We start from the raw sequence: 23,051 nt of genomic DNA on the forward strand, positions 1-23,051 counted from the left end.
CTCTCTCTCTCTCTCTCTCTCTGAAGACTGAGGCGATGTGAGGAGAATCACCAGCAAGCGGTTGAACACACCAGGTTTGCTACATCCCACCCAGGATCGGGTCAAATCTGAAACTGGAGCGCTGCACATGTTGTCCTTTTGTGCTTGTAACGGAAAAGATGTCAGTTGATTGTTAACCTGTGGCCAATCCCAAATCTTCCTCCCTAAGTTCCTGAATAAACTAATAAACTAATTTCTAACTTTTTCCGCACCTACAGGTGGTTTACACAAATGTTAACCTGCTCTAACCTCTTCTTCTCAACCCGCTGTTCTCTCTTGTTCCTACTCACCGCACACAGCAAGATGTTGATCAGATTTTAACATAGTAGTGTCGTCACCTTAGGGTTTGACAGTGAGCAAAACATTCCAGGAGAATTACGTTTTTATGACGCTCGTCTGTACAATTTGGTCAACAACCCTTCCTCAAATGAAATAAGTTTGTTCTAACAACATTATGTTTTTCCTTTCCCAGTTTATTATTAAAACACTGACTCCACATCTTCTCCTGATCTGATCGAGTGTATAATGTAATCGTTTGCATGTGCACTTTACCCCTCCTTGTTGTAATTCAGTTAGTCTAAGCTGCAATACAATAACTCAGCCGGAAGCTGGCTAACAGTCTTTTCCACTTTCAGTGTCATCAAAGAGGAAGTGCCGGACAACGACCACGAGCGAGGCAACGACGAGACAGAGGTCAAGTTTGTTGCTAGCTATTTAAAGGTCACACATTTCTAAATTGGTATTTATATTGTTTATTTAATGCGTGTGATTATATGTCCACAGGAGGGCAGTGACCATGAAGAAGGCGAGGATCCAGATGGAGAAGAGGAGGACTTTGAAATGGCGGGAGAAGAAACGTCTGACGAGTCTGACTCCGAAGACCAGGAGGAGAAAGGTAAGATTAGCCCTAGTGAGAAAAGTCATTCTCGGTAATAAATTGCAAGATACTTCAGGAACTAATGATGCGTTTGTGTGCACAGAAAACGTCCAGGCAGACCTGGCCAACATCACCTGTGAGATCGCCATCAAGCAGAAGCTGATCGACGAGCTGGAGAACAGCCAGCGGCGTCTGCACACTCTCAAGCAGCAGTACGAACAGAAGCTGACGATGCTGCAGAACAAGATCATCGACACACAGCTGGAGAGGGACAAGGTGCTGCATAACATGGGTAAGAGGCACGTGCACACAGATATCAGAATACACTCCTAAATGGATAATATTACGGTATTTTTTCAAGATTCAAGGCTTTTATTGTCATTTGTACATAGTCATGTCAATGAAAATCTTAGGTCACAGGCTCCTCCAACAGTGAAACACAATAAAACTGATCAAATAGTGCAAGTAAATACAAATAAAATAGAATAGAAATAGTGCAAGAAGAGTCTATATACAAGTAATTGGAATATGATATATTAAGATAATTAATGTGTAAGTTGCAAACAGATGAATGTTATGGATGTTCTTTCAGAAGTTCAGGTGTTTAACAGTCTTATGGCCTGTATTGTTTCCTTGCTCAGGCTCAGTGGGGTTGGGTACGGATGAGAAAGCCAAGAAGATCAAAACGGAGTACGAGAAGAAGCTGAGCTCCATGAACAAGGAGCTGCAGAAGCTGCAGTCGGCTCAGAAGGAGCACGCCCGACTGCTGAAGAACCAGACTCAGTACGAGAGGCAGCTCAGGAAGCTCCAGCTGGATGTGACCGAGATGAAGAAGACCAAGGTAATCTAATAGTTTCATTTGTTTTCAATGACACATGTCGTTGCAGTGCTGATTTGTTCTCCTGCTGTGTTGTATTTCTCCACCAGGTGGTGCTGATGCGTCAGATGAAGGAGCAGCAGGAAAGAAACAGAGCCACGGAGTGCAAGAGGAACAGGGAGATCGCCTCTCTGAAGAAAGACCACCGCAGAGCCGAGGTGACATTCAACAACTTTTATCTGATTAGCTAAACACATGAGCAAAAATATAAAAAGAGTAGACCGCTGTAAACTCCCTTTTTCTTTCCTTATCCTTCCTACAGTACCAACTGAAGCAGATGGAGACCCATAAAAGACAACAGGAGATGATTCTTCGCAGAAAGAACGAAGAGGTGAGACTCGCATGAGGGAAAATAGTTGACAATATCATATTTTGTGTTTTCATTTGACTCCAATATGCCTCTCTCTTTTGTGATCTGTTCCAGGTGACGGCTCTCAGGCGGCAGGTGAGGCCCCTGTCTGGGAAAGTGAGCCGAAAGGTGACACCTGAACCTCTGCAGGAGTCTCATAGAGCGTCCCCAGGAAGGATGCTTACATCGGGAGCGTCCCAAGCTAATGGAGCAAGGTGCGGCATCCGAACGTGTTTATGTGTGTATCAGACAGTGGAGAGTATAAGAGTTTTAACATGTCTTTCCCCTCAGGAGCTCCCCAGTGCGGATGGGGAGTATCTACCTCAACAGGACGGCCAGGACCAAATGGCAGTCACTGGAGAGACGAGTCACTGACATCATCATGCAGAGGATGACCATCTCTAACATGGAGAGTGAAATGAACAGACTGCTGAAGGTAAAATGACTTCCTTTCTGTGTTCCTCACCATGTTTACCCTTGACCTCGATAGCAAACGTGATGATATCAGGATTTTGGACAACCACAGTTCTAAAAGAATGACATTAAATGTTGCTGCTGCAGGGAACTGTGGGGCGATATTATCTCCATTTGCTATCTTAAAGGATGGTCCAGTGTTTCAAATGCTAAAGTCAATGAGAAAGGAAGAATTGTATCAGTTTTATTTTGCATTTAGGGTATTCATCCACTCTCGTTAATTTACCCAGATAAGGGACTTTCCTTAGTACACATTTTTGTTCAGCAAATCATATGCCAAATTGAATAGGTTAAGTTCTTGCAGGTCTGACACAAATGATAAATTAAAGCCATTGCTGTACATATTTCTAGATTTAAACTATATTTCCAAAAACCCAAAGTTATAAAGTGATGCTGTCAAATAAAGTGTTTTTAATTGTGCAAATCCAATATCTTCGTCTCTTCTTCTTCTATTGTTCCATCAGCAACGGGAGGAGCTCACCAGGCGACGGGAGCGAGTGTCCAGAAAAAGAGAAAAGATTGCGGTGGATGGTGCAGACGCCGACCGCTCCCTGGCCTCTCTGCACGAGGAGCTGGAGTCTCTGAGCGCCAACATCGACTACATCAACGACAGCATTGCAGAATGCCAGGCCAACATCATGCAGATGGAGGAGGCCAAGGTGAGGGGTGGGGGGCTCCCAGGAAATCAGGTTCCTTGGTAGACATGAAGAAGTAGATATATTTTTGTAAAAGTATTTTTTTAAATATTGTTGTTAAAGAAATTGTATGTTGCTAATATCATACCGAATTGTTGTGAAACCTGGCAGTAGAGTGTAAATATTAGTCATTTTTTGTTAGATTTCTACAGAGGGCTAGCATGTTTCCTGTTTTCAGACTTTGTGCTAAGCTAACCAACTGCTGGCGCTAGCCCTATATTTAACAGAGCAATAAAATAGTAATATTAATCTTCTTGTCTAACTCGTAAGAAAGTGAGTTGGTTTATTTCCCAAAGTGCAAAAGGTCTTCTTTGGTCAAATACAGTGTCTGATTACTGGGTTTCTCATAATGCCACTTTATTGATTGTGTTTTATTCTGGGTTACAGGAGGAAGGAGACACAGGGGATGTGGTCGCTGTGATCAGCTCCTGTAATTTATCAGAGTCCCGCTTCCTTCTGGATCATTTCATGACCATGGCCATCAATAAGGTACCTACTGCTGACTTAATGTTATTTCAGTCTTAATGTCATCAGTGTTTGGGTTTTCATTCTAGCAGGTATATTCAGGTTTCTGCATGACTCTGGATGCAACTTAGTAAACCTGACAAACCCTTTGCTTTTACCTTTTAAGAGAGAAAAATGCAACCCGATCTTCTCATGTTAATATAGCACAGTTCACTCAGATAACGTGAGCACTGCTTTTTATATATATTGTAACAGGCCGGGGCAGATAAAAGGAAAAGTGGTAGTGAAGCAGTCACGACAGAGGCAGTGTTCAAATCCAAAAAGAGGCTTTATTGCTGTTCAACTAAAAAATACCTTTTACGATAGAAAGGCTAACGTAGCCGGGCCGCTAACCGACTTGCCAGCTTACAACTGTTTCCTCAGTCTGGGAGTCTCCTGCTCCCTCCATGTGCCACACACAACTGAGCAACTCTAGGTCCTTTTGTCTCCCTTGAGGGAGTGATTAGCACCAGCTGTGAGGTCTCCCCACCTGCTCCCAATACTGTTAATTGGCAGCGGGTGGAGCCACCTATTGGGAATGTAGGTGTCTCCCACTACTCTGCTTCTCAGTCCCTTACAATATGATGACCATAACTGTGCCAATTTGATTTTTTTGTTATCATCTGTGTTGTTGGTTGTTATGACAACTTGAATGCAATTTCGACTTGATCTCCCTTTCGTAGCCATGGCTCCTGTACAGGACGTAATGAGAATTTATTATCGTGTTAAAATTAGATTAGTAAGGAAATTAACCCAGCAGCATAGAACAAGAAAAAGACAAATGAAGAAATTGCAAATTGGTTTTGCCTGCTTCTCTAGTAATTTCTTCTTGTGTCATCAGGGTCTGCAGGCGGCTCAAAAGGACTCCCAGCTGAAGGTGATGGAGGGCAGGTTGAAGCAGACAGAGATCAACAGCGCCACCCAGAACCAGCTGCTGTTCCACATGTTGAAGGAGAAGGCGGAGATCAACCCGGAGCTGGACGCCCTGCTGGGCAGCGCTCTGCAAGGTCTGAAACATCCAATCATAACCAGTCTGAGCATGTCAATCATAACCATTCTTTCATGGCTCCATTTTATTTCGTAGGCCTAGAAAAATTATGAAATAAATATACCTGGCCTGTGAAATAAAGTGCTGCCTTTTTCTCATCTTTGAGTTTGATTTTGATTTGTTTGCGGTTTGTTTTCTCTGTTGTGTGCTGTGAACTCAGAGTTAGGTTACCTGTCACCAGGTGAGTATCCATTACAATGTGACTGTGTTTTAGAGAGCGGGGCACATGCACAACACAAGACTTCCAAAAGATTTAGACCATATTAAAGGAAAATAAACGATAAGATCATAAAGAAAATGTTACTTTACGTTTATAGCCTTATACATTTTGGTTCTGCATTTTGAAATTTGTAAAAAAAAAGTTAAGGCCTTTTTGTTTTTAAAGAAATTTGCATTTCTTACTAAAACCTTATTTTTTTACCTATATAAATATAACTTACGAGATAAGATGCAGTTACATAGAAATATGTATACATGGTGAATGGTATTTATACCTCTTTTTTATATTCAATGCAATAAATGTAATTATATTTTTAAAAGTAGATAAAGAAATCTTGTAGTGTGCATCAACCCGAAATCCTCCTTTGTGAAATCTAACCAAGTCGAAGTAACTCCGCCATAACGTGCATGATGTGTTTTGTTACGTTTCCCCCGTTATCCCACCTGTTAGCAAGTCCCACTGACTAAAGTCACTCAAACTAAACAGAAAACCCCACGCTGCAGCAGGACTCGAAGCTGAACACAGCAGTTTGTGGGTCTGCATTTCTGTTTGTATCCGTCACGTGCTTTTTCCATTCTTCCTCCACACAGGACACACACTGTAGCTTCTGGTTGTGTTACATTAAAAGTGTCTCTTTTCTCTAAACCTTAACCAGGTGACCCCTGCCCTTGTTATGAGCTGCTGAAGCCTTAGTCATTGTTGTGCTGTAATACTCTAGCTTTCTGATTGGACGTTATCTTGTGTAAGGCTTCTTGAAAACACACATGCTTTTCGAATGTACTGAGGTATCCTGTTTTCCACAGAGAACGGAGATGACAGCAGTAGTGACGAGTCAACCCAGGGTCCAGCTGCAGAGGGCAGGTAAATACAGAGGGAAAAGCCGAGGTGGGATTGATAACATCAATTAGGGCTGCACGAGCCTTATTAGTATTGTTATTAAAAAAAAGAGGTGCATCCTATCTCTCTAGAGTAGTAACACAGTGCTGTATTGATTTGAAGTCACTGGCTAACATGACATTGAAGCTATTGGATAAAACTGAAATTATCTTCTATAAAAAAAATGTCAAATTGATTCATGACCAGTGTTGGGACTAACGCGTTACTTTGTAACTAATAGCGTTACTAGTTACCTATTCCCATTCAGTAACGCCGTTATAGTTACTGTGATTTAAATGGGTGCGTTACATTATGTGATGGAACTGAACCGAATCTCACTGCGGATGTAACTTATAGGCGAATACAGCGATGTCCTCTCACAGTACCATGGAAAAGTGAAAGTAACTAGAGAGGAGTGATGATTGGTTAACGCGGAGTAACATTTCAGGGTAACCCAATCAGAGACAGAGTCTTCTTGCCTATGGGGAAAATACACGAACACTTGCTAATGCTAACACGCGTACACACAGCAACGCTCACCACACACACACACACACAACACACACACACAGACACACACACACACACACACACACACACACACACACACACACACACACACACACACACACACACACACACAATGGCAGATACAAGTATCAGCGAGAGCAGCAGCGCATTTGCAACTTGAAGCACCTAACTAATGTACATGGGGCTATAAAACTAGTCGCCAAAGCACCCACCGTCTCAACCACCGGCAGTGACCCAGATGGAGCAACACCATCTAAACAGCCAAAAACCGATTTTTTTTAAATCGCCACATGTCACCCAGAGTCAACTAAACAAATTGATTGCCAGGTATGTTGTTGAGGACATGCTGCCCATCGCAACGGTCGAGTCTGTTGCCTTCAGAGAACTAGTCAGCAAAATACCAGTGAAAGCATTTCATTTTCAATTTTATTGTTATTATTTTTAAAGTAAAGTAACTTGTTAAAGTTACTTTTATAATTTAGTAACTAATAAAGTAACTAGTTACTCAACTATTACTAGTTACTTTTTAAAAGTAACTTGCCCAACACTGTTCATGACACATCAGTTATCCCAAAGGTTGTGCCACATAACACACACTACACTATGCTTTGTTCATATGGTCATATTAGCATGTATTGGGTGATTGTTTACCCCTCACTTTGTTTCAGCACACTGGCATCGGATCTATTGAAGTTATGTGGTGAATCCAGACCCAGAGGCAAGGTGCTGTACAATCCAACATGGCTAACTGATATACTGTAAACATATGATCCAATATGCTGTAATAATAAATAATACCAATTCTGTTTGACATTATTAAAACCACATTTTTCCATTCAAGAGTCGTTATTTATAGGACCTGAATTAATGACTAACTTGTCTTGTGAGTCAGACGAATATTGAGCCAAACACTTGTGCTCCCTCAGGCTCGCAGACGGACCACCACCCAGATGGAGCTGCTGTACGCCGGCAGCGGGGACTGTGACTCCCCCACCGGAGACTTCCCCCTGCTGCCCCTCTCGGAGCGCCTGGAAGGGTCTGAGGACATGCAGGGTCACGCTCTCAGCCAAACCCCTGACAGCGAGCAAGCTGTTCCTCCATCTGCACCGTCGGCCCGACCAGCTGGCATGTAAGTGTTGTGGGGGCAACATTTCCCAGTGGAAAACAGATATATCAGGATATTTCTCTCTGTAATGTTTAACAATATTTTGGTTTTGCCTCCCATACTAATAATACAAACGTTTTCCGTCTATTTTCCTGCCTGCAGTTCTGGAGCCAGGTCACCTACAGGGACAGAGAGGAGGCCGGTGGAGCGTTCGCCCCTCAGCCGGAGGAAGGGGCAAGAGAAGGGCGCCACGGCAACGCACATCCCAGGACCCATACACACACATCCGCCTAGCACAGCAGAGGCTAAAACTAAAGGCAGTGACCACAAAGCACTGTGAGTAAGAAGTGACATGTGAAAAGTGACAGAAAAGGATACATTCATATTCATTATAAGAATATATGTTCCTCTATTTCTGTGTTAAATATTTTATCAAACCTGATAACATTTAAAAATACAAATTTTTCTAATTTTAACCATCGAAATTGCAGTATTTTGTGCAAATTTCTATATATTCTGTCTATTTTCAGTCTGCTTTTTATCAATAGTTGGCAACAATTTAGATTAAAAAAAATCAAAAAATGCAAAAAAACAAACATTTATATTTTTTCAATCAGCATCAGCTCTGCTCATAATTACCATACATTCATAATTTGTTTAGGAAATGTAACCTTATAAATTCCAGTTTACATAATACAGTTTTTTATGGAAAGACAGTAAAGGGTTATGATAAGATTTTGAAATGTGCATTTAACATTTTACTTTATATTACTTTGCTTTGTCATTCAGGTTGGAGGACTCACCTGTATATGAAGGCCATAGGTAACGTTCATCTCTTGATTGGTCTTTTAAAATAGGAATCGATTTGATGTCCTCTTTTTTAAATGCAAACATAAAGTTATCTCCATTTTTTTTTTTCTACGTATCACATCCACTGTAGTACTACTAGCCATTAGTTACAGCTCTTACCATATCATGTGTGTTTCAGAGGTGTGATAAACCCTGTGACGGCCCAGAAGAACAGCCGCGGGGCCAAACTGCAGTGTGTGTATGTAGCAGAGGGCCACACCAAACCTGTTCTCTGTGTAGACGCAACAGATGATCTGCTCTTCACAGGATCCAAAGGTAGAAAATGTCAACTCATAAAACATATTGCTCTCTCTATTACTTATTTAGTTTATTCCCTTACATACTGTATACTTTGTGTGTGTTTTCAGACCGTACGTGTAAAGTGTGGAACTTGGTGACGGGTCAGGAGATCATGTCCCTCGCAGATCATCCCAGCAGCGTCGTCTCAGTCAGGTATCAGAACACCGCAAAGCACACGTTAGATTTATAAAAGTAGAACTTAGTCATGGCAAATGGGGCGTTTTGGGGGAAATCACAGAAACAAACTCCAGACATTTCTCAATGTCTGGCCTTAGAGAAATGACACCTTTTATTATATATGTGAGGAATTCCATATCCTCCTGATTTTGACAAATAATCATCCTTATTTGTTCTTTTTATATTTTAGGTACACTTCTAGTCTCGTCTTCACTGTATCCACTGCTTACATCAAAGTGTGGGACATACGAGACTCCGCCAAGTGTATCCGCACACTGACGTAAGAACAACACTTCTTCTGTCAAGATCTTAAGCTGCACATATAATAACGGAGGATATCAAAGAATGTATTTTGCATCTTTGTGGATGTCAGGTCATCAGGACAGGTGGGTTCAGGAGACATCTGTGCGTCCGTCAGGAGTTTATCCATCCCACCAGGAGAGAGTCAGATCAACCAGATCGCTCTCAACCCTTCAGGCACCTTCCTTTATGCCGCTGCTGGCAACGCTGTGCGCATGTGGGACCTCCGAAAGTAAGTGCAAACACAGATTAGAGTCTAATAAGCATTTATCAAACATGAAGACAGAATTAATCTCCTTTCCTTTCTCTAGGTTTGCGTCCACAGGGAAGCTGACTGGCCATCTGGGACCTGTCATGTGTCTGACTGTCGACAAATTAAGCAACGGACAGGATGTGGTCCTCACTGGATCCAAAGACCATCATATTAAAGTAAGAGACACATTACATTACATTGCATTTAGCTGACGCTTTTATCCAAAGCGACTTACAATAAGTGCGTTCGACCAACAAAATACAAACTTGAAGAAAACAGAATCATATAAGTACATCAGGCTTCATAGAGCAAAAACGTTTCAAGTGCTACTCAACTCGCTTTCGATAAGCCAGCCCTTTATTAGTATATAAGTGCTTTGTTAATAGTTCTATCACTCGAAGTGGAGTCGAAAGAGATGAGTTTTCAGTCTGCGCCGGAAGGTGTGTAAGCTATCTGCTGTCCTGATGTCAATGGGGAGCTCATTCCACCATTTTGGAGCCAGGATAGCAAACCCACGTGTTTTTGCTGATGGGAACTTGGGTCCCCTTTGCAGCGAGGGTGCAGCGAGCTGTTTGGTTGATGCAGAGCGGAGTGCACGTGCTGGGGTGTACGGTTTAACCATGTCCTGGATGTAGGAAGGGCCAGATCCATTCGCAGCATGGTACGCAAGTACCATTGTCTTGAAGTGGATTCTAGCAGTTACCGGAAGCCAGCGGAGGAGCGGCGTGGTGTGGGAGAATTTAGGAAGGTTGAAGACCAGACGAGCCGCTGCATTCTGGATGAGCTGCAGAGGTCGGATGGCACATGCAGGTAGACCAGCCAGGAGGGAGTTGCAGTAGTCTAGGCGTGAGATGACGAGAGCCTGGACCAGAACCTGCGTCGCTTTCTGGGTCAGCTGGGGACGCATCCTCCTGATGTTGTAAAGCGTGTATCTGCAGCAACGGGTTGTAGCAGCGATGTTTGCAGTGAAGGACAGGTTGTTATCTAGGATCACACCCAGATTCCTTGCAGTCTGAGTCGGGGGAAACAACAGAGGTGCCAATGTTGATTGTTAGGTCAAGAGTGGGACAATCTTTTCCCGGAAGGAAAAGCAGTTCAGTTTTGTCAAGGTTGAGCTTGAGGTGATGAGCAGACATCCACTGAGAGATGTCAGCTAGACAAGCAGAGATGCGTGCGACGACCTGGGTCTCTGAGCGGGGAAAGGACAGAATTAATTGGGTGTCGTCAGCGTAGCACTGGTATGAAAAACCATGCGGGCTAATGACAGATCCGAGCGAGTTTGTGTACAAGGAGAAGAGGAGGGGACCAAGAACAGAGCCCTGAGGGACCCCTGTAGTTAATTGACAAGGGGCGGACTCCGACCCTCTCCAAGTAACCCTGTAGGTGCGGTCTTTGAAGTATGAGGTGATGAGGGAAAGTGCAGAGCCTGAAACTCCAAGTTCTTGGAGAGTGCGAAGGAGGATCTGATGGTTCACCGTGTCGAATGCAGCAGACAGGTCCAAAAGGATGATGACAGAGGAGAGGGAGGCTGCTTTAGCCGTGTGCAGTTCCTCAGTGACAGCAAGGAGGGCAGTTTCTGTGGAGTGACCTGCCTTGAAACCAGACTGGTGCGGATCCAGAAGGTTGTTCTGATGGAGATAACAGGAGAGTTGTTTAAAGAAAGCGCGTTCAAGTGTTTTAGACAGGAACGGGAGTAGAGAGACAGGCCTGTAGTTTATAACATCAGACGGGTTGAGAGTGGGTTTCTTTAGGAGAGGGTTTACTCTTGCCTCCTTGAGACTGTTTGGAAAGTGACCAGAAGTGTTGATGAAATGGGTGAGAAACATAACTGTGATTGCATTCTGTTTGTATTCCACAAAACCTCACAAGATTAAGATGTATCATGGAAATATGTGTTTCCAGATGTTTGAGGTGGCAGAAGGCGCTCAGGGCAGCATCAGCTCCAGCCAATCGTTCGATCCCGCTCATCAGGACGGGGTGGAGTCTCTCGTGGTGCACAGGGACGTTTTCTACAGCGGCTCCAGAGATTTCTACATCAAGAAGTGGGATTTAGCCAGTAAACGGCTGCTACAGGTACACTGATCACAAAGAAAAACATGTGGAGCCAGAAGATTTTCCCCCTTGATTTCATATATATGAGATCAAAAGAGTTTAAAAAACACAGTATGTCCACTGAAGCACATTTAGTACATCTAGAGGTACACATAGGTAATTACGAGATTTTTTTCAAACACCCAAAAAGTGGCCAAATGGGCTCAAAATGTATATCAAATCATCAGATGGAGGAATAACATAGTCTTTAAAACTCTCAAAAATATATAATGTTTGTTTGTGGCAATAAATATGACTGAATGAGTTGCTGAAACTGAAAAATGTTCTGACGTACAGAAGTCTGCACTAATTAATGGGCTGTGGTTTCTTCTAGCAGTCAGTCAGTGCGCAGGCAGACTGGGTCAGCGCTCTGGGCATGGTGCCAGGCTCTCCGGTGCTCCTCAGCGGATGCAGAGGAGGGCTGCTACGCCTCTGGCATGCCGACTCACTCGCGCCCCTCGGCGAGGTCCGGGGACACGACAGTCCCATCAACGGCCTGGCCACAAACAGCAGCCAACTGTTCACTGCCTCAGAGTGAGTCACAAAACACACTCATCTGAATGTTCTGTTCTTTCTCATTATCGTTAAACGAGTAAGGATTCTATTAAAGTTACTGAATTTTGAAGGTTGAAACGTGATTTTGATGTTGATTATAATCACCTGACTTTCGTTATTTTACTGTGTGTTCTTCGGCAGTGATCGCACAGTAAAGATTTGGGAAGCCAAAGGATCTCTGGAGGAAGGCGTCCACTGACCCCTGCTTCCAAATCATCACAGAACGTACCTGAAATCAAGGATGATCTGCAGGCCTTTATCCAATCAAAATGAATCCTTTGTGAAACAGCTACACCACCCATGACTTGATGAAGTGTTGGAAAAGGAAACCAAAATACTAATAATTCCCGAAAGTGTGAAAAAAAAAGTATTTGAACAACACTGGTATTTCAGTGATGCCCCACAGGGAACAGTATCAGGGAAGTCTAATTAGATCTGACGGCTCTCAGTCTTAAAAGCTGAGTGTATCTACTGATATTTTAGGTCAAGACAAATCACAGGGGAGCCCCTCTAAAACTCCAAGGACTACAGAACAGCTGAGATGGACAGCATCTTTCATAGCTGCAACAAAACAACACAATTCATATCGACTTGTTGTGTCAATCGATCCAGGAGTCGCTCCTGTGCTTTCAACATTCCTCTTCTCCGTTCAGCGCTAGACAACATGGATACCTTCTAAGCATATTTCACTGTAGCTGGAAAGACAAAAAACGTGTCTTGGTGAAATGCTTTGCTTCCTTGCACCAATTGTTGTTTGCTAAAAGAGTCCTAAAACATGAAGATGTCCTGCTCACCAGCAATAACTGTGAGTCTATCCTAAGTGTTCCCATGATGCGTGATGTGTTGTGTCTTCCTGTATTGCTCTCCAGTTCGTTCTTGGTTGTGTGCTCTCCGTAAGCAAGGACCAAATAACTATTGAAGCGGAGTATGGTCTTATTATTCAGCTGTTACTGCCTACCCTCTCATGAGAGGCCTCTAAATAAAACATATCCTGCTCCTTTGACAGGGTCTGACAAAAAAATGTGTTTCGATAGTATTCATCATATCAACTGCTGACTGTTTATTTAAATATGTGTATCATGGCTCATCACTGATATTATAGCCTATTGCCTTACAAAACCCAAACGCAGTAACTGCAAACTAAATATTTTTGCTTTAGCTTCCTTGTCTATTTTAACTGATGAACTAGTCTAATGAACTCTTGTATGATTTAATACATTTAAGAGTGTAATTTAAAGTGGCTTGACTACAACAAATCATGAAGATTCAGTAGCGACAACAGATACTGCTGGTCTGGTCAGCCAGACTTGTTAGCTTTTAGAGGAAATGGTTTTCTTTTTTCTCTAACAATCTTGTTTAGCTACCAACCTTATGTCTGTGGACTTGAAACTAAATTCCTAAGATGACAGAGAATGAAACAAATCTGGTTTTAAATACAGGAAACAGAAAAGACAAGTTAGCTCTCACTAGCTAGGCTAACCAGCTAGCCTTAACAAGGGGTTTTTACTTTCCAGTTTTTTAGGATTTGTAAATTATGTGGCATAATGTAGCTGGTAAATCAGATGTCAAAAGTAACATTGATCAGTCAATTTATAAAAAACATAGAAGATTAGTTAGGCTACTGCGTTTTGGCTTTGGATGGCAGCATAGCTTTTCAGGCAAAACTGTTACCCTAAATATCAACCCTTATCTGTGAATCAGTGTTAAAACCCAGGCAGAGTAGCTGTTACATCTGGATTCAAATGACCTCAATGTTTTTCCGAATGGCTTCAATATTTCAGTCTTTTATTCACAAGTAGCAGATGGGTTTCTGCTTTCAGTATTCTCTGGGTGATAGACAGACAGTTTACTTTAAGCATTTAGTTTCCTGTCAGCATGCTCCTGTCTGGCAAGGAAACTTCACTTCCAGGGTTTTGATTCTTCAAATGAAAAGGTTACCCACTGAGATTTACTTTCCCGAACCTAAGTAGCTGTGCAAGTATGGCTCTGGTAGCAAGTGCTTTAGTAAACTTTTGCTGGATTCTTAGCTATTTTATGACAAGAGAGGCTGTTTGTTATATCATGAAAGCACCTTCAATTCCTGATCATGGGACGTGAGATTTATTTTTGTGAAAGCATCTACCCCTGAAAGATGTGTGTATGTTTGTGATTTCAGTCCAAATGATGCGAAACACTAATCTAATTTCTCAGTCCTGTTCATCTCAACTCAGTGTTTTCACAAATGTTTCAATACTCATATCAGATATCATCCAATCTTTTAAATGTGAGTCTTAATTTATTTATTCGTTTGATCGATTTTGCTGATGTGTCTTCCTTGTAAATCTGAGATTTTGAACTCATTCCTTCCTCTGATATCCTATCATTGTTTAAGATGAACTGCGTGAAATATACAAGATGGATTTCTGCATAATGAGAGATGAATTATCAGTGCCTGTAATAAATTCAACTTTGGAAAGTGACTGGATTGATTGGATATTCGAGGTATGTTAGCGATGCTCTAGTCAATAGGACAACAAATAATTGCACTGAAAAATCAAATTATTCGCCATTGCCTCATAGCAAGTGAATAGATCAATGACTGAAACTGGTTTTCACTTTTGACTTGCTTAATGAATGATTTGAGTGTTTCTAATTCCTAATGAATCTTCTTCAAATCATGATTATCCTTCAAAAATGGACTGTAAATCTGTTCTGTAAATACGTGTTTTCTCCCTGCTGATTCCCGTGCACAATTTCATGTGATTGAAATATCTGGTGCAGTGTGAAAATACATTTTAAAATAAAAAAATGTTTTACACGTGGGTGTCTTTTTTTTTTTTTACCATGCATATGAGCGTTATGACCACAGGGTGGTAGTACTGTACAATGACGTGTACTTGTAATCTTATTGGATTTGATAAACTGGCAATTTTTGTTTCCTTGTATCCTCGCAATAATTTACATAATCTCTGTTATGTTCTTTCCTCACTATCATCATTTATCTGCTGATGTTTCCCTCCTTCTTCAACAACAACCAGAGGCAGTAAACTGCAGAGGTGGGAGTAAGTCCTACATGTGTAAGTCATGAGCAAGTCTCAAGTCTCTTACTCCTGTTATGGCTGCCTTACACTGGCTCCCTATAGAACACAGGATAGAATTTAAAATTCTTCTTCTCGCCTACAAAGCCCTTAATGGGCAGGCGCCATCTTACCTTAAAGAGCTCATTATACCGTCCTACTAGGGCATTGCGTTCCAAGAATGCAGGGTTGTTGGTTGTTCCTAGAGTCACTAAAAGTACAATGGGAGCCAGAGCCTTTTCTTATCAAGCTCCACATTTGTGGAATCAGCTTCCAGTTTGTGTTCGGGCGGCAGACACCCTATCCGTTTTTAAGAGTGCGCTTAAGACCTTCCTTTTTGATAAAGCTTATAGTTAGGGCTGATTAGATTCAGCCCCTAGTTTTGCTGATATAGGCTTAGTTTGTCGGGGGACATCTTGCATCTCCTTCTCTCCGTCTATACCTGTGTACCCTCATGTTCCCATTAACCCAGCTTCCCCAAATATCTTTCTTTTTGGTGTCTATATACGCTGGGATCCGGAGTCATGGATGATCCTGCGGTCCTGTGTCGTGGCTGTGGTCCTGGATCATAGTTCCTGGATGGATATCCTCGTGGATTCATCTTCCTATTATACACACATGCATTTCCAAACATCTGGACTACCTATGTTGCAAATGTATTATCTTTTCAATTTACACACGGCCATCTATTGCACGTCTGTCCGTCCTGGGAGAGGGATCCCTCCTCTGTTGCTCTCCCTGAGGTTTCTCCCATGTTCCCTTTAAACTGTGGGTTTTCTCTGGAAGTTTTTCCTTGTACGATGTGAGGGTCTAAGGACAGAGGGTGTCGTATTGTCATACTGATATTCTGTACACACTGTGAAGACCACTGAGACAAATGTAACTTTGTGATATTAGGCTATATAAATAAACATTGATTGATTGATTGAAGTCTTGACCTACAAGTATCAAGCAAGTCCCAAGTCACTGTGGTGAGAGTCAAGCAAGTCAAGTCATACGAAATTCTGATGAATAAGCCCAGTTTCCGCATTTAAATCAGTTAAAAGACAGTGGTTATGAAAATGGATTCAACCCACACTGTGATATTCATTAGATACACAGTTAATCATTTGAAATGTAATTTAGACCGATGACAATCATATTAGATTCATATTAACCCTAGAACTGCAGACAATATAGCTAGGACTCAATGAAAAAGTCTGTTCAAAAAGGCAGAATTCCAGGTAATGATCGTATAGGACGTACACACGGAGCCGTTAGGCTCCCCAGAGCGTTTCGTCCGCAGATCTACCCACCTTGGGAGGGACCCGTTACCGTTTGAGGGCTCCGTTTCCGCGGTTCCGTTACGGCCTCGTGTGGACGAACCGTCCATACGATAGAGAACTGTAGCAGATACAACCCGTTTCGTGGACGGGGCTCGAACTAATTCGCCAAGGAAATGATTAAACATATATATTTTTTCCAACATCAACTCTAAGATTAACCCTAAATAGTTGTCATTTTTATCAGAAACATGTCCTCTACCAGAAAAACAGTAAAGACAGTGTGACCTTCTTTCAAACTATCAACGCCCAATTTTTGGTTTACTAACCAGGAACTGGTGTATTCCAGGACAAGTTCCTGGAATACACCTTCAACTCTAGCTTTCACATTTGAACAAGTCTTTGTCCAACCAGCTTCTCAGGTTGTTTTGGAATCCTACTCACATTCTTGGCACATTATCATTCAAGCCAGATGATTAAGTTTCACCATAAATCAATAACAACTTCTCAGACATAGCGCGTGGGTGAGAGTTCCATTTTCACTGTGTCATAATCCATGATGAATTTGGATAATATATCCTCTAATCTGTTGAGTGAACAAACACATTGATTTGTGGAGTGTGGGGGCTTACACCGGATTCTGTTGTTTCACAGTTAAATCCGTCTTTAATGCGATGTGTACGGCTGCAGGTGCTCTTTCTTTCCTGAGGGATTGAAATCCATTAAGGTTCATATTGGTGTGATGTCTGTTTATGTGTTTTTGCCAGACTCCTTTTACTAAAATAATGACTTGTAAACAGCAAGAAAATTGCATTTATCTAACCATGGAGCATCTTTTCAGCATTATACTCCCATTATTGTTTGGCCACGAGTTGATGCATTAGAGTCTTTTACCATGCATTACATTGGTTTTAGCTTTGGAGGAAATCATGAGGGATCATTCGAGCAAGAATGTTTTTGTTTTCTTGACATTCAGCAAGCTACCTGCGCTAACACACTACTAATTTCCATTTCTTTGACAGCCAGAAGGAAACAAACGGAAAGACAGAAATGGTAGGAGAAGATATGGCTTATATAGACACAGAAATAAGAAAAAGGTGTTGGGGGGAAAAAACAGGCAGAGACGGCTAAGTGGCAGTTAAAGACGTTTTTTTGAGCGCCTATGAGCCTCAGGAGGGCAGGGTCAATATTCACCACCCCGGCTCCTATCTCTGAGCGTCCACAGAGTGAATCCTCCAGCTAAAAATACCAGCACCATGCTTTATGACCAGCACTGATGAGCCGTGATACTGCTGCTTGCTCTCTTAATGCGGCTACAGAATCCAACCTTGTCCCCTCTCGAGCAAAACAGATTGGAAATAATAAAAAAATGTAATAAGCCATTAAAAGTGTTTTGGAGGCTTTGAATAAATGTAAGTTTGTACATCACAGTGAGAGATTTAGCTGATAGTGAGAGTGTTTGCTTTTTGTGTACCTTTCACAAAGGGAAGCTCTCCACATTGATTCATCTGCTCTTGATCTTTCCATGTAAGTGCAGGTGAGGATCAATTGTGTGAGAAGTGTCGTTGACTTTTGAAGCAGGAGTGCTCTCCACTTCAAATTTCTGCGTAGTCTAGAGTAAATGAGAACTAAACTACCTACCTTCTACACAACAGTGAATCAAGGCTTGGCTGTAATAGAAAAATATAAAGGAATCGGTTATCTGGCTTCAATATTTCAGTCTTTTATTCACAAGTAGCAGATGGGTTTCTGCTTTCAGTATTCTCTGGGTGATAGACAGACAGTTTACTTTAAGCATTTAGTTTCCTGTCAGCATGCTCCTGTCTGGCAAGGAAACTTCACTTCCAGGGTTTTGATTCTTCAAATGAAAAGGTTACCCACTGAGATTTACTTTCCCGAACCTAAGTAGCTGTGCAAGTATGGCTCTGGTAGCAAGTGCTTTAGTAAACTTTTGCTGGATTCTTAGCTATTTTATGACAAGAGAGGCTGTTTGTTATATCATGAAAGCACCTTCAATTCCTGATCATGGGACGTGAGATTTATTTTTGTGAAAGCATCTACCCCTGAAAGATGTGTGTATGTTTGTGATTTCAGTCCAAATGATGCGAAACACTAATCTAATTTCTCAGTCCTGTTCATCTCAACTCAGTGTTTTCACAAATGTTTCAATACTCATATCAGATATCATCCAATCTTTTAAATGTGAGTCTTAATTTATTTATTCGTTTGATCGATTTTGCTGATGTGTCTTCCTTGTAAATCTGAGATTTTGAACTCATTCCTTCCTCTGATATCCTATCATTGTTTAAGATGAACTGCGTGAAATATACAAGATGGATTTCTGCATAATGAGAGATGAATTATCAGTGCCTGTAATAAATTCAACTTTGGAAAGTGACTGGATTGATTGGATATTCGAGGTATGTTAGCGATGCTCTAGTCAATAGGACAACAAATAATTGCACTGAAAAATCAAATTATTCGCCATTGCCTCATAGCAAGTGAATAGATCAATGACTGAAACTGGTTTTCACTTTTGACTTGCTTAATGAATGATTTGAGTGTTTCTAATTCCTAATGAATCTTCTTCAAATCATGATTATCCTTCAAAAATGGACTGTAAATCTGTTCTGTAAATACGTGTTTTCTCCCTGCTGATTCCCGTGCACAATTTCATGTGATTGAAATATCTGGTGCAGTGTGAAAATACATTTTAAAATAAAAAAATGTTTTACACGTGGGTGTCTTTTTTTTTTTTTACCATGCATATGAGCGTTATGACCACAGGGTGGTAGTACTGTACAATGACGTGTACTTGTAATCTTATTGGATTTGATAAACTGGCAATTTTTGTTTCCTTGTATCCTCGCAATAATTTACATAATCTCTGTTATGTTCTTTCCTCACTATCATCATTTATCTGCTGATGTTTCCCTCCTTCTTCAACAACAACCAGAGGCAGTAAACTGCAGAGGTGGGAGTAAGTCCTACATGTGTAAGTCATGAGCAAGTCTCAAGTCTCTTACTCCTGTTATGGCTGCCTTACACTGGCTCCCTATAGAACACAGGATAGAATTTAAAATTCTTCTTCTCGCCTACAAAGCCCTTAATGGGCAGGCGCCATCTTACCTTAAAGAGCTCATTATACCGTCCTACTAGGGCATTGCGTTCCAAGAATGCAGGGTTGTTGGTTGTTCCTAGAGTCACTAAAAGTACAATGGGAGCCAGAGCCTTTTCTTATCAAGCTCCACATTTGTGGAATCAGCTTCCAGTTTGTGTTCGGGCGGCAGACACCCTATCCGTTTTTAAGAGTGCGCTTAAGACCTTCCTTTTTGATAAAGCTTATAGTTAGGGCTGATTAGATTCAGCCCCTAGTTTTGCTGATATAGGCTTAGTTTGTCGGGGGACATCTTGCATCTCCTTCTCTCCGTCTATACCTGTGTACCCTCATGTTCCCATTAACCCAGCTTCCCCAAATATCTTTCTTTTTGGTGTCTATATACGCTGGGATCCGGAGTCATGGATGATCCTGCGGTCCTGTGTCGTGGCTGTGGTCCTGGATCATAGTTCCTGGATGGATATCCTCGTGGATTCATCTTCCTATTATACACACATGCATTTCCAAACATCTGGACTACCTATGTTGCAAATGTATTATCTTTTCAATTTACACACGGCCATCTATTGCACGTCTGTCCGTCCTGGGAGAGGGATCCCTCCTCTGTTGCTCTCCCTGAGGTTTCTCCCATGTTCCCTTTAAACTGTGGGTTTTCTCTGGAAGTTTTTCCTTGTACGATGTGAGGGTCTAAGGACAGAGGGTGTCGTATTGTCATACTGATATTCTGTACACACTGTGAAGACCACTGAGACAAATGTAACTTTGTGATATTAGGCTATATAAATAAACATTGATTGATTGATTGAAGTCTTGACCTACAAGTATCAAGCAAGTCCCAAGTCACTGTGGTGAGAGTCAAGCAAGTCAAGTCATACGAAATTCTGATGAATAAGCCCAGTTTCCGCATTTAAATCAGTTAAAAGACAGTGGTTATGAAAATGGATTCAACCCACACTGTGATATTCATTAGATACACAGTTAATCATTTGAAATGTAATTTAGACCGATGACAATCATATTAGATTCATATTAACCCTAGAACTGCAGACAATATAGCTAGGACTCAATGAAAAAGTCTGTTCAAAAAGGCAGAATTCCAGGTAATGATCGTATAGGACGTACACACGGAGCCGTTAGGCTCCCCAGAGCGTTTCGTCCGCAGATCTACCCACCTTGGGAGGGACCCGTTACCGTTTGAGGGCTCCGTTTCCGCGGTTCCGTTACGGCCTCGTGTGGACGAACCGTCCATACGATAGAGAACTGTAGCAGATACAACCCGTTTCGTGGACGGGGCTCGAACTAATTCGCCAAGGAAATGATTAAACATATATATTTTTTCCAACATCAACTCTAAGATTAACCCTAAATAGTTGTCATTTTTATCAGAAACATGTCCTCTACCAGAAAAACAGTAAAGACAGTGTGACCTTCTTTCAAACTATCAACGCCCAATTTTTGGTTTACTAACCAGGAACTGGTGTATTCCAGGACAAGTTCCTGGAATACACCTTCAACTCTAGCTTTCACATTTGAACAAGTCTTTGTCCAACCAGCTTCTCAGGTTGTTTTGGAATCCTACTCACATTCTTGGCACATTATCATTCAAGCCAGATGATTAAGTTTCACCATAAATCAATAACAACTTCTCAGACATAGCGCGTGGGTGAGAGTTCCATTTTCACTGTGTCATAATCCATGATGAATTTGGATAATATATCCTCTAATCTGTTGAGTGAACAAACACATTGATTTGTGGAGTGTGGGGGCTTACACCGGATTCTGTTGTTTCACAGTTAAATCCGTCTTTAATGCGATGTGTACGGCTGCAGGTGCTCTTTCTTTCCTGAGGGATTGAAATCCATTAAGGTTCATATTGGTGTGATGTCTGTTTATGTGTTTTTGCCAGACTCCTTTTACTAAAATAATGACTTGTAAACAGCAAGAAAATTGCATTTATCTAACCATGGAGCATCTTTTCAGCATTATACTCCCATTATTGTTTGGCCACGAGTTGATGCATTAGAGTCTTTTACCATGCATTACATTGGTTTTAGCTTTGGAGGAAATCATGAGGGATCATTCGAGCAAGAATGTTTTTGTTTTCTTGACATTCAGCAAGCTACCTGCGCTAACACACTACTAATTTCCATTTCTTTGACAGCCAGAAGGAAACAAACGGAAAGACAGAAATGGTAGGAGAAGATATGGCTTATATAGACACAGAAATAAGAAAAAGGTGTTGGGGGGAAAAAACAGGCAGAGACGGCTAAGTGGCAGTTAAAGACGTTTTTTTGAGCGCCTATGAGCCTCAGGAGGGCAGGGTCAATATTCACCACCCCGGCTCCTATCTCTGAGCGTCCACAGAGTGAATCCTCCAGCTAAAAATACCAGCACCATGCTTTATGACCAGCACTGATGAGCCGTGATACTGCTGCTTGCTCTCTTAATGCGGCTACAGAATCCAACCTTGTCCCCTCTCGAGCAAAACAGATTGGAAATAATAAAAAAATGTAATAAGCCATTAAAAGTGTTTTGGAGGCTTTGAATAAATGTAAGTTTGTACATCACAGTGAGAGATTTAGCTGATAGTGAGAGTGTTTGCTTTTTGTGTACCTTTCACAAAGGGAAGCTCTCCACATTGATTCATCTGCTCTTGATCTTTCCATGTAAGTGCAGGTGAGGATCAATTGTGTGAGAAGTGTCGTTGACTTTTGAAGCAGGAGTGCTCTCCACTTCAAATTTCTGCGTAGTCTAGAGTAAATGAGAACTAAACTACCTACCTTCTACACAACAGTGAATCAAGGCTTGGCTGTAATAGAAAAATATAAAGGAATCGGTTATCTTTTTTCTCTATACAGTTGAGGCAAATAGAAAGGTCATTTCTTTTACAGGTATTGGGCATGGATGTATAAAAAGCATGAAAGGATACAGTTGCTGACTTTTGAATCATGGGGTATCAACATTTTGCATCTTAAAGCTGTTGTTTTGGACCCATTTCAGCTTGATTTTACATAGACCTGCCTTTATTTAACGGATAAGCGAGGCAGTCATTATTGAAAGAAGAACACCACCATGGAGATTAAGATCCCAACGCAAAGTTGATTACTTATTATTCACAATATTGATTTTTAAATGAGGAAATAATTGTCCATTCCTTGCTTAATAACTTCTCATGTAAACATCAGCAAAGCAATATTTTTAAAGTTTGTTATCAATTTTTTGTTTTTGTTTTAAGATAATCTCTTGGAGCTAGTACGGCTAGTACGAATTTCTAAACTTCAAAATTGACATCTTTATTACTGAGAACTTGCTGATAATTTTGTTAACCACACGAGTGAGAATCTTGTTTAATATGTGAATACATTGACACAGTCACGCTGCACTGCTAAGCCAGTGTTGCTCTGTGTGGTGCTTCAGGGAATGATGTGATGCTTGCTCACACAAATGCCCCTTTCTTTCTGTCTGTCCACCTTTGTGTGTGTGTGTATAAGTGTG

General features: G+C 41.5%; 1 protein-coding gene across 3 annotated transcripts in view; it reads left to right on the plus strand.

Annotated features, from left to right (window-relative positions):
- LOC117468386 (kinesin-like protein KIF21A) overlaps positions 1–14,920 on the plus strand; it is a 38,339-nt gene extending 23,419 nt beyond the window's left edge. The window contains exons 12-36 of one of the 3 annotated variants that reach the window (XM_034112462.1): positions 27–74; positions 675–732; positions 823–934; positions 1,020–1,208; positions 1,558–1,757; positions 1,844–1,951; positions 2,056–2,124; positions 2,218–2,357; positions 2,434–2,578; positions 3,081–3,275; positions 3,699–3,800; positions 4,657–4,822; positions 5,887–5,944; positions 7,159–7,213; positions 7,417–7,619; positions 7,758–7,931; positions 8,385–8,417; positions 8,584–8,720; positions 8,813–8,897; positions 9,112–9,201; positions 9,295–9,453; positions 9,533–9,650; positions 11,377–11,547; positions 11,900–12,099; positions 12,262–14,920. In XM_034112462.1, the coding sequence (XP_033968353.1) occupies positions 27–74; positions 675–732; positions 823–934; positions 1,020–1,208; positions 1,558–1,757; positions 1,844–1,951; positions 2,056–2,124; positions 2,218–2,357; positions 2,434–2,578; positions 3,081–3,275; positions 3,699–3,800; positions 4,657–4,822; positions 5,887–5,944; positions 7,159–7,213; positions 7,417–7,619; positions 7,758–7,931; positions 8,385–8,417; positions 8,584–8,720; positions 8,813–8,897; positions 9,112–9,201; positions 9,295–9,453; positions 9,533–9,650; positions 11,377–11,547; positions 11,900–12,099; positions 12,262–12,319 (3,073 nt within the window). In that variant the 3' untranslated portion in view covers positions 12,320–14,920. The remainder of the gene's footprint in view (positions 1–26; positions 75–674; positions 733–822; positions 935–1,019; positions 1,209–1,557; positions 1,758–1,843; positions 1,952–2,055; positions 2,125–2,217; positions 2,358–2,433; positions 2,579–3,080; positions 3,276–3,698; positions 3,801–4,656; positions 4,823–5,886; positions 5,945–7,158; positions 7,214–7,416; positions 7,620–7,757; positions 7,932–8,384; positions 8,418–8,583; positions 8,721–8,812; positions 8,898–9,111; positions 9,202–9,294; positions 9,454–9,532; positions 9,651–11,376; positions 11,548–11,899; positions 12,100–12,261) is intronic. The other 2 variants (XM_034112464.1, XM_034112463.1) reach the window with 2 other exon arrangements.
- Positions 14,921–23,051: the final 8,131 nt, after the last annotated feature.

The sequence above is a fragment of the Pseudochaenichthys georgianus genome, chromosome 23, assembly GCF_902827115.2.
Source record: "Pseudochaenichthys georgianus chromosome 23, fPseGeo1.2, whole genome shotgun sequence".
In the NCBI taxonomy this organism is placed as follows: domain Eukaryota; kingdom Metazoa; phylum Chordata; class Actinopteri; order Perciformes; family Channichthyidae; genus Pseudochaenichthys; species Pseudochaenichthys georgianus.